The 11,781-nt window shown below is 35.6% G+C and overlaps 1 protein-coding gene across 1 annotated transcript in view; it reads right to left on the reverse strand.

Annotated features, from left to right (window-relative positions):
* The window catches only part of LOC135201725 (polyribonucleotide nucleotidyltransferase 1, mitochondrial-like), a gene marked incomplete in the record, with an annotated part of 56,470 nt that extends 52,680 nt beyond the window's left edge, over window positions 1-3,790 (reverse strand). Inside the window, 3 exon segments of the mRNA XM_064230903.1 lie at window positions 1,182-1,429; window positions 1,735-1,983; window positions 3,646-3,790. Coding sequence (XP_064086973.1) covers window positions 1,182-1,429; window positions 1,735-1,880 — 394 coding nt within the window.
* Window positions 3,791-11,781: the final 7,991 nt, after the last annotated feature.

The raw sequence follows: 11,781 nt of genomic DNA on the forward strand, positions 1-11,781 counted from the left end.
ATTTGAAGTAAATACTTCAGAAAATAATACAATCTTCCTTTGTTTTATGTTGAAATACAAAATTCTAATGAAAATATGTGGTCATTGTCATTCTGTTTAAGGGAGCCTGCCGGCTAATGCCATTTTTTAATGACAGGACTTTGATACTCAAACCACTTGATAAGGTGACTTGGGACATCTCCAAACCGCATAAGATTTTCGCCTCTGACCTTCGGTTTTGTGACGCCAGGGCGATTTATCTCGAAAATAACTAATTTTTCAAATTCTATCTCCTCCCTTGATATTTAATATTAAGACCTGGGATTACTACCATATATAGACCTGATGTAGACCTCCAATTGAATGAGGAATTTTTTTTTTCTAAAAGTCATTTTTTTGCTAGATATGAATTTTTCATTATGGTAAAAAAATAAACCCTATGAATCAGGAAAAAAAAAATTTTTAATACGAAAAAAAAAAATATTGGAAAAAAGGGCTCTATTTGATTGTTCTATACTGTCTTTCTGAGTTATATACCAAATTTCAGTGCTATAGCTTTAAAACTAAGTGAGAAAATAGATTTTGAAGGTCAATAAGTATAGTTTTGAGATACAGGCATTCCAGGTTTTCCTTTGTATTTTTATAAAGACAATGTTAATAAATAATGATTATTATGAATGCATATTTCTGTTTTGGGTATTAATAAACCAAAATTATGTTATTTCTCATAATTTAATCATAAATGATGATCCCTTTGCTCATATATCGTAGCCTGGGGCAGTGCATCATGCAAGATGGGGCAGTGCATCATGCAAGATGGGGCACTCCTTCCTATGCAACTCTCTCTCGCCTTATTTCAGCGAATTTTCTTCTGTATGTTAGCTCCATGAATTTTTTCATGACTGCATGTTTTGCCCTATACCCCCATATATAAGGGTTCCGGCCAGCCCCCTTAAAGAGTTGGATGTGAAAGGAATTCCTTCCAATACCTTCTGTCTAGTGCATTTTTTGCTTGAGCTCCCAACACCTATATTCCCTTTCCCATACACTATTTCATGACCTTCATACAAGTCTATCCTGCTACCTCCATATCTATTGCTTTTCTGACCTACAGTGTCTAGTTCTGACACATCTTTGTCTGCAATAATCAATGATTCTGCTATCCAATAAACACAGTTCTAATAATCTTTATCTATACTTACCAATGATTCTACCAGTAAGAATTTCTTTATCTGTAGGAGCTAACTCTCTCCTTAGGTAATTTGAAGGGATGCGTCCAGCTGCTGCATATTTTTGACGATAGTCTACAGTTAACGGCATGAAACCAGGATGAGGCCCATTTCGATTTTTACTTACAGCTGTCACCAAAACAGATGTATCACCTACTGTGGCTAATACAGCACCATCTGCAAGACGTGCATACTCTCCTGTTTCTAGGAGCAACAACCTTCTGCAAGACAAGAAGAATATTGGTCAAATATTGGTAAAATGACATTGTATGGGGAAACTACAAAATTCCACAGGTATGTGAAATGATGATGGGAAAATGAAGCTGGTCTGGAATAGTCCTCTGCACCACTCCTAGGATGACTTCTAGGATACCTACTTGGGTTAGAACTATGAGACAGGAAGTTGCTGACGAGTGGAGATTTTCATTTACATTATTGTTCATTTACAAACATTCATGTCAAACATTTAGGTTCAGTATTAGCATGCTATGTACATAATACAATGAAAAAAGAATAACCATCTCACCCATTTGAGAACTCTGCTTTAGCCTCGACCTTCTCAGATTGGTTAGAAAACGAAACATTTCGCTGCGACTTGTAAAATCTTGATGTCTTCAATGATTTGTTACAAATGTTCAATAAGAGGCATCCTAATTTCCTGGGATGTTGCATCACAAAACTTTATGCTTTACAATGAATTTGAACTTGCTACTGCTAGCAATCAAAAATATTTTGAAATCCAATTCTGAATCCCTTTCTTCAAGCCAGTTTGTACCTGAAATTTAAAAAAATAATAAATCATCTGTATTATCTGACAGTAAAATTACAATCACAAATACAGTTTCAAGAAATATACAGCATATTATATAGTACTACGTACTACATTCTTAGATGTAGGTTACTTCAAATTAGCAAAGACAACTCCCACCTTAGCTGAGATAGTAACTCTCCCATGTGTGTCTGATCTACCAAGGAATGTATCTGGCATTAAACTGCTAATCAAAGCTAACACTTTTATGTCTTAAAGAAGTTTCATATAAATATGGGCATGCATGTTCTCCCCTAATAAGTGACATCCCTAGAAGAATTGCTATGCATGATTTACCAAATCCAACACTGTCACATATTTACTTTTGGAATTTTCTGCAATGCAATATATTCTTCAACTTCATTGCCACAGTTTTTGAATGTTCCTCTGTTACTCATGAATTTTAGCACTACCATATTTACCACTTCTCATTTCATCATTTTGCTTTCCAAACTTCCCTAAGGTAGTAAATTAAAAGTTACCCCTAAATTAATCTTTCAAAGGGTATTAGTTTTCATCCCATAGTTCAATGTGCCAACATTTATTTATTAGCTTAGGTTTAAATCAATAGGCCATCCAATCCAGACTTATCCCTGAGCTGTACTGTCTTTTTTTCTATGTTCATCAAACTTATCCACTCACAAATGTTTTTTCTACTCAAAATAGTTTAGCTAATTTGCATCCATTGCCAGAACTGGGACAAGAGGAATATACTTAAGACTTCTACCAGTAACCCCCAACACTTGGGGTAAGAAATATAACAACAGTAAGAAATGCTCAACGTCATCATATCTTATCGCTATGGGGAAGACATGGGGTGAGACCACCTGCCAGTTAAAACTAAGTATATAAGCTTAGGATACAATGCATTCCTGTAAAATTTAGGGCTTTTGACACATAGGTTATCGAAGCTACAATTAGATGGGGGAGTGGAGGGGCAGGACTGCCTTAAGTCTGGTAGGTTCAAGCAGCTTAGGTTAGGTTACCTTAGGGAAGGAGAGGTTAGGATGTGTCCCTCTATTCTATGATTTACTGTGTTCCAGGTCAGGTTTGGGAGAGGGGGTTTAAGAATAAAACATAGGCTACTACACCTTAGGCTATGTGAGGTTAGGTTTGGGAATGTAAAGTGAAGATACCTCCCTATACTACTTGACCATGACACATCTTTGAGTCAAAGGATCCACAATTTTGTGTGTATTAAGTTACAATATATTTGTGAAGAATTACAATATTTTAACATTGTAGTATACAAGTAGATCTAGTAGGTAGCATATCACTGGAGATCATTTGACACGTTTGATGCATAAAATCACTGTTATCAGTTTACATACCTACCTATTTGTATTCTACGGTAAAACACCACATGGCCTGCAGCAGGCCAACGACTATCAATGCATGCCACCTTCCGAAAAAGTACATTATAACGCGTCCTGACACCGGAGATGGGCATCAGTCGCGACTTGTTCTTGGTGAGAAATGGAGCTAAAGACCTCTACTCTCCTTTCGAAGTAAGTATTTTCTCCAAAGTTAGAAATTAAGGCCAAATTTTAAGATTTAAACAGAGGGTAGTGAAAAGGGTGTCCACGGCAGTGGAAATCTCACCAAAACGCTTTCGAAATTTTTACTTACGCTTCAATATTTTAGAAGATTGACGCCATCTCAATGTTTATGGAGTTGCTTGTGTTAACAAACTTCCCATTTCCTGTGATAAATCCGCACACCACTTGTACCCACAGACGCTGGGGCACTTTTCATCACAACAATCGGAACGCGGTCCCTTACCCTTACCAAGACATTTTTAAGTAAACAACTGTTTTGGTAGAAGACGACGAAGTGTGCACCTAGATAATTTTTTAAATAAATAGTAAAACATCAATATTTTACATATTTATGATGATTAATTTGAAAATATTCCTTATTGAAAAAGTAACTCGATTCTGACTCAAATTTAAGTAATTATTTTTCGGAATTAGAACATTCTTTTAAGTCCTGTACTATGACGTCATGACATCTTGACTTTCGTACCTATTGTAAACAATTGATATAGTACTCAACTTTCTTGCAGAACAGTTTACCAGTTATTCATGCAGATTGTTATCAACTATTCATGTAATTGTTATAATCTTATTGCGCATATATATCTTTATTATTTACTTTTTTGATATATGAAGATGTTTTACTGCCGGATTATCGCCGTAGTGTGACGCAATCGTTTTCGGTCCCTGGGCCTCTGTCTGTTTTCGCACCATAAGAAATCATGGGGCCGAATTTGCAATGACCAGAAATTCGTTAAAAGAGGAGAGTTAGCATTGAGGGGCATATGTTTTGATTGAGAAATATATAAATTTATTCAATAGCTAGCTTGTAAAAAATACTTGATTACAAAAAACTTGATTGACAACTAAGCAGCATACCTACTATGGGTTTCAGAGACAGTGCAAGCACGTTTTTTGGCAATATTTCTGTAACGAACACTTGTATCAGAACGAGATTTTGCTATAGTGCATTACACCCAGTGCCGTAATTTATAAGGGTATCGTGAATCACTAATCGTAAAGAATAACGACACTTGTCCTTGTACCAAGAGACAAAAACTCCATTATTCAGAAATGGATACGAACATGCGTAAAAATCTCCACCTACCCTCTCCCCCCACCTCCACCGCCACCCCTGTCCTTCCTTCCTTCCTTCACCTTCCTTTCTCTCTCTTCTCTCTCGTCTCTCTCTCCTCCTCTCTCTCTTCCTCTCTCTCTCTTTCTCTCTGTTGCCAATTGGTGTGTTCACCCTCCAAACTGGGTATAAGACTTTCACAAAACGTGGAAATTGGTGAAATTAGGCTATGTATTAGAAGTATATATACATAAATATTAAAGCAATTTTATCATTATTGCATTACTATGACAACTAGAATTCATGGAAACAGTTTATAATAATGCATCGGCGTATGTGTGAAGCTCCACTAATGTGGCAACGATGATTTTGCCATTCTTAGATTCTTAGCATGCAAACATTAAAGGTTACATTTATTTCTGGCATACAGTTATTAAAGAAAATCAAAATACTATTATAGACTTAAATCAATGAAAAGTGCTAGAAAAAAAAAAAAAAAAACAATCATTTATCCGTAGTCTGTTCCTCTATGGTTTTCGGCAGCCAGATGTACGACAAGGTTAGAAACATTGGATTGTATCTACTTTAGAAATATCTGTAATTTTTTTCGGGGTAATTTGGTTGCAAAAAAGGGATAATAGACATGAATTAACCCTTAAACGCCGAAGCTGTAAAAATCAAAAACTCCCCCGAATTCCGGAGCCGGTTTTGAGCGAGCGCGGAAACGGAAAAAGTCACAGCGCGCTTAGTTTTGAAGATTAAGAGTTCATTTTTGGCTCCTTTTTTTGTCATTGCCTGAAATTTAGTATGCAATCATCAGAAATGAAAAATAATATCATTATCATATGTAAATAATGCGATATATGGTAGCAAAAAAAAAAATTCATACATAATTGTATTAAAATCACGCTGTGCAAAAAACGGTAAAAGCTAACGAGTTTCTTTTTTTTCGTTGTATTGTACACTAAATTGCAATCATTTTGATATATAGTACATTGTAAAACAATAAAAGCAACACCGGAAAAATATTACCACAAAATGATGTACGAATTCGTAACGCGCAGACGTAAAAAAATGGTTTTTTTTTTAAATTCACCATAAATCTAAATATTGTTCTAGAGACTTCCAATTTGTTTCAAAATGAATAAAAATGATTGAATATTATGATACTGTAAGAGTTTTAGCTTACAATTGCGTTTTTCGACCATTTCGGTAGAGTCAAAGTTGACCGAACGTGGTTTTTTTTCTATTTATTGTGATTTATATGCAAATATTTCAAAAATGAGAAAGGCTACAACCTTCAAATATTTTTCCTTTTAATGTACATGAAATTGCGCACATTTTCTTATATAAAACTCTATGAAATGCCTAATATGAAACGGAGCAAATTTTCCGAGAATTCGATGTACGCAATTCGGAGTTTTATGGCGGAGAATCCGCGCGCGGAGGGAAGGAAAGTTTTTTTCATAAATTCACCATAAATTTAAATAATGTGCTAGAGACTTCCAATTTGTTGTAAAATGAAGGTAAATGATTGAATATTACTAAAATATAAGAGTTTTAGCTTACAATTGCGTTTTTCGACCATTTCAGTAGAGTCAAAGTTGACCGAACGTGGTTTTTTTTTTTTCTATTTATCGTGATTTATATGCAAATATTTCGAAAATGAGAAAAGCTACAACCTTCAATTATTTTTCGTTGTATTCTACATGAAATTGCGTACATTTTCATATATAAAACTTTATGTAACGGCTAATTTAAAATGGTGCAAACATTACCACAATCGCACGTATGATTTTTTTCGGAAGAGATACCGCGCGGACGTAAGGAAAATTTTTATTTTTTTCATAAATTCACCATAAATCGAAATATTGTGCTAGAGACTTCCAATTTGTTACAAAATGAAGGTAAATGATTGAATATTACTAAAATATAAGAGTTTTAGCTTACAATTGCATTTTTCGACCATTTCGGTAGAGTCAAAATTGACCAAAGGTTGAAAATTTGTCACTTATCATTTTTTATATGAAAATATTTCAAAACTGATAAAGCTACAACCATGGGTTGTTTTTAGTTGTATTGTGCATGAAATTGCACACATTTCCATATATAAAACTTTATGTAACGGCTAATTTTAAAATGGTGCAAACATTACCACAATCGCATGTATGATTTTTTTCGGAAGAGTTACCGCGCGGACGTAAGGAAAAAGTTTTTTCATAAATTCACCATAAATCGAAATATTGTGCTAGAGACTTCCAATTTGTTGCAAAATTAAGGTAAATAGTTGAATATTACTACAATATAAGCGTTTTAGCTTACAATTGCGTTTTTCTACCATTTCAGTAGAGTCAAAGTTGACCGAAGGTTGAAATTTTGGCACTTATCGTTATTTATATGAAAATATTACATAACTGATAAAAGTTACAATCATGAGTATTTTTTTGTTGTATTCTAAATGAAATTGCGCACATTTTCATATATAATACTTCATGTAACGGATAATTTAAAACGGTGCAAAAATTATGTCAAAGTGACAAAATAATTTTTGAGATTTGTCACTGATACTTTTTAGTGCAATAAGAAAGAAATTCGCGCTTGCGCGCCTGCGTAACGATTGTAAACAAAACAACGCCTTGATCCGTGAACTCCCAGCATCCCCCAAGGCGCGTGATTCAAAAGTTTTCGGCTGGTAGGCCTATAAGTATTTTTCCGCGAATTTTTAAAAAAACTTTTTTGAGCCGACGTATGGTACGTCCATTCGGAAATCGGGGGAGATTTTGACTCGACGTTTAATACGTCCATTCGGCGTTTAAGGGTTAAATTCAATTTTTTAATAACAAAGTACTAAAGTTGAACTAAATAACAAGTAAAGTAAACAATTTAGGGAATAAAACTTTGCAGTGTTGTCGTCTGCTGTTCGTAACTGTGTTTGTGGCACGCGTGCTTAGGAACCAGGAACAGCAACTTGTTTAAAGTGCAATGTGGAGTGAATTGAGACCAAAATGTGTATAATAACAATCAAATAAGCACTGTGGAGTTTCAGTTGTGACGGCAGTAAGGATAAAAACCACCGATTACAAGGTAAAAATGAATTCAGTTCAAACCATGACCCCGGGAATAAAAAGTTTCATACTTTCACTAACATAGGCAACAAAATGTTGTTTTATTGTGCTGATTACAACTGCAATCTTGAGTAAGATCAATAAACGTTACATAGGGGGAAAAACCAGTAACTACCAACCCTTATCACGGTGGACAGGTCTTATTCACTCGATATTTAAATGGTGAAACAAGAATACAATTACAACTCCAAGCATACCATTCAAAAGATTGAAGTTTCGTCAACATAATGTGATATATGAAAGCCCCATACGAACTAAAATAAGCATGTGACGCTCTTCGTAAAATATGTTTTCAAGGCAGTTTTGAAATCCAATATGGCGGCTACCGTGGGATGTACAGGTTCTGATCAGTGACGAAAATCATCTTTCCCAGCCTTCCCAGCAATCATTTGAACAATGTTAGCGTATGTATGTAATGTTTATTGATGTTACTCAAGATTGCAGTTGTAATCAGCACAATAAAACAACATTTTGTTGCCTATATTACTGAAAGTATGAAACTTTATTCCCGGGATCTTGGTTTGAACTTAATTCATTCTTACCTTGTAATCGGTGGTTTTTATCCTTACTGCCATCACAACTGAAACTCCACAGTGCTTATTTGATTGTTATTATACACATTTTGGTCTCAATTCACTCCACATTGCACTTTAAACAAGTTGCTGTTACTGGTTCCTAAGCGCGCCCCACAAACACAGTTACGAACAGCAGACGACGAAACTGCCAGATCAGCTTTGTAGGAGTCGTAACCCTGGAACATGCGTCATAACCCTGGAAATAATTTCTGATGAATATAATTGAAAAGCGCCTAAACCTCAGAACGTCGTAAGCCGAACCCGTCATCACCCGGGGATTGCCTGTACATGAATTAAATTAAAATTTTTAAATAACAAAGTAAATTTGAACTAAATAACGAGTAAAATAAACAATTTATGGAATAAAACTTTGCAGTTTCGTCGTCTGCTGTTCGTAACTGTGTTTGTGGCACGCGCGCTTAGGAACCAGGAACAGAAACTGGTTTAAAGTGCAATGTGGAGTGAACTGAGACCAAAATGTGTATAATAAAAATCAAATAAGCACTGTGGAATTTCAGTTGTGATGGTAGTAAGGATAAAAACCACCGATTACAAGGTAAGAATGAATTCAGTTCAAACCATGATCCCGGGAATAAAAAGTTTCATACTTTCACTAATATAGGCAACAAAATGTTGTTTTATTGTGCTGATTACAACTGCAATCTTGAGTAACATCAATAAACATTACATACATACGCTAACATTGTTCAAATGATTGCTGGGAAGGCTGGGAAAGATGATTTTCGTCACTGATAAAAAACTGTACATCAACGGTAGCCGCCATATTGGATTTCAAAACTGCCTTGAAAACATATTTTACGAAGAGCGTCACATGCTTATTTTAGTTCGTATGGGGCTTTCATATATCACATTATGTTGACGGAACTTCAATCTTTTGAATGGTATGCTTGGAGTTGTAATTGTATTCTTGTTTCACCATTTAAATATCGAGTGAATAATACCTGAAAACCGTGATAAGGGTTGGTAGTCGCCGGTTTTTCCCCCTAGCATTTCAAGGTCAGACCAAATTAGGCAATAGGCTAGGGTACCTACTACACTTAAGCAAATTAAAATTAGGCCAGTCCATTAGCATGGGTTTTGATCCAACTAGTCTAAGTTTGGTGGTACAAGTGTAGAGCAATGGGACAGGTTCGTAGACGTAAACAAACCTAACCCGACCTTACCTTCCTAACCTCACTTACAGGACCGGATGCGAGGAGACGCCATATTGGATTTAACAACTGTCTAGAAAATATATTTCACAAAGACCTTGCATGCTTTTTTTTTTAACTCGTATGGTGCTTTCATACCTAGCCTAGGCTATATCCCATTATGTTGGCGAAACTTCAATCTTTTGAATGGTAGTATGCTTAAAGATGCAATTTTATTGTTGTTTCACCATTAAATATAGTACTAGAGTGAAAAAGGGCGATCTTCTTGAGTAAGACGGACTCAAGGCAATTGTTTACCCTAAGTACTTTTTCGGGGAAGGTGGCCGCATTCCGGGATCGCTGGCCGCTATGTCGCCGCTCGGTCTTTACCCACGCTAGATTCCTAGCTAGATAGCTGGGTAGTATACCCAATTTCCAAGGAAATACCCGAGTAAATTGCTTCGATCTACCAAAGATCTATCTAGCCTATAAAAGGCCTTTTACGATGGCACACACGCCCATTAATCCCGACACCGACTATCATAGGGGATGAGAAGAGGCCAAGGCACACACGCCCATTAATCCCGACACCGACTACCATAGGGGATGAGAAGAGGCCAAGGTACGTTACGGGCATAGCCTAAATCACACAATCCCCTCATATAGTAGTAGGTATAGCTATTACTCTAACCTCTACATCAATCACTTCCTTAATTTAAACTGACGGTAAATGGAACATTTCTGGCCACCCGGCCCACTTGAACAACGTTAAGTAAGAATAGTGACCGATATCACTCACATGTTACCGGGAGCTCGACTAACCCAGAGTTGACCGTGTTTACGTCTGACGTCACTTACCACATTAGTAGTAGTATCACGGGAAGCCCGATATTGTAACCTATGTAATTCCTCTTACTTTTCTTTCTTTTTCTTCGCACGCACTCAAATTCTGGACTTTCTTTGACCAACTTAACAATTCAATCTTTGATAAAAAAAATTACTGTATATAGCATGTTTACTTATAAATATTTACGAGTGTTTATAAGTAAACTCGTTATACACAGTAATTTTGTGGGTTTCTTTTTCAATCTTCAGAAGAAAACTGAAAGAAGTTTTTGTTTGGTTCAATTATAAATCTTTCTTGTGTCTTTTGTGATTATGACAGGGTTTGTAAATTATTTCATAACCAGGCAAACCAATATTATTTGTACTTTCGCCCATTTCTGAGCTCAGTTAATACAGTATAAGTAACCCAGGTCTCCGAGAACAAGAGCTGCTGCTGTGTTAAGTACTACCTGTGTCATTGTTATAGATTATTTCTTAAGTTTTGTCAATAATATCACTTGTATGTATAATATTTTTTATCTAGGTACACCAACAACCTGAAGCATAACAAAATGGAAAAAACAAAAAAGTAATTTTGTCAAAAACTTTGAAATTGTCTCAAAACTATGTAACTATACGTATAGCTATATGCTTTCAGTGAGGGTTGCAACATTATATTTGTTTTCATTATACAGAAATATCTTTAACTAGCAGCATGCTGAACATGGTAATAATCTTAATCTTTGGTTTTTGTTCCTTTCTTAATGAAAGTTAAAAGCCTTTTTTTAATATCCTAAACTTTACACAGCTTTCATCACTGCGACAACCAGCCTTAACCTCTGCGGTACCATGAGCTTATGAAGATGCTTCATCCGGTATCTTTATCAGATCTTTGCACTTCCTTTGTCCACACTCATCCAGTGTGTAATGTGAGGTCTTGTGTGCTTTTCCTTTTCACAGGTTACCTCTTATAGCAGTGTAGGCCAAAACAACCTATCTGCCCTACACTTGATAAAATCCTGTGACAATACCCATAAGATTTAATAAATTATCTGCAAAATTACTGCACCAGTGCATTTTACTAAGAATTTTTAAATTTGTTTCAAGCAATGGAAACTTGGGCTATCTGTTTATACAACATGATACCTTGAATATACTTCAAAGTAGGTACACTAAAAAATATTTAAATTTTAGTAACATCTCTTTTGTGTCGATTAAATCACGCCTAAATGATAGGAACTGAACTTGGTACTGAATCATTTGAGCTATTAAATTACACACACAATCACAATATGAAATCGACACCTTACATCTGGGCTGTAGCATGATCATTGAAAACATAATATGCTGCAAAATCTTGATTGTAACCAAGATACCTTCAGAGTTCACGGTTGGTGTGTCTTGTATTGAAACTTGATTAGCCATTACAAAAAATGGTAACTGAGATCCGATTAGTCTCAAAGCCATCAAGGACCAAGC

The sequence above is a fragment of the Macrobrachium nipponense genome, chromosome 28 (genome assembly GCF_015104395.2).
Source record: "Macrobrachium nipponense isolate FS-2020 chromosome 28, ASM1510439v2, whole genome shotgun sequence".
Taxonomy (NCBI): Eukaryota; Metazoa; Arthropoda; class Malacostraca; order Decapoda; family Palaemonidae; genus Macrobrachium; species Macrobrachium nipponense.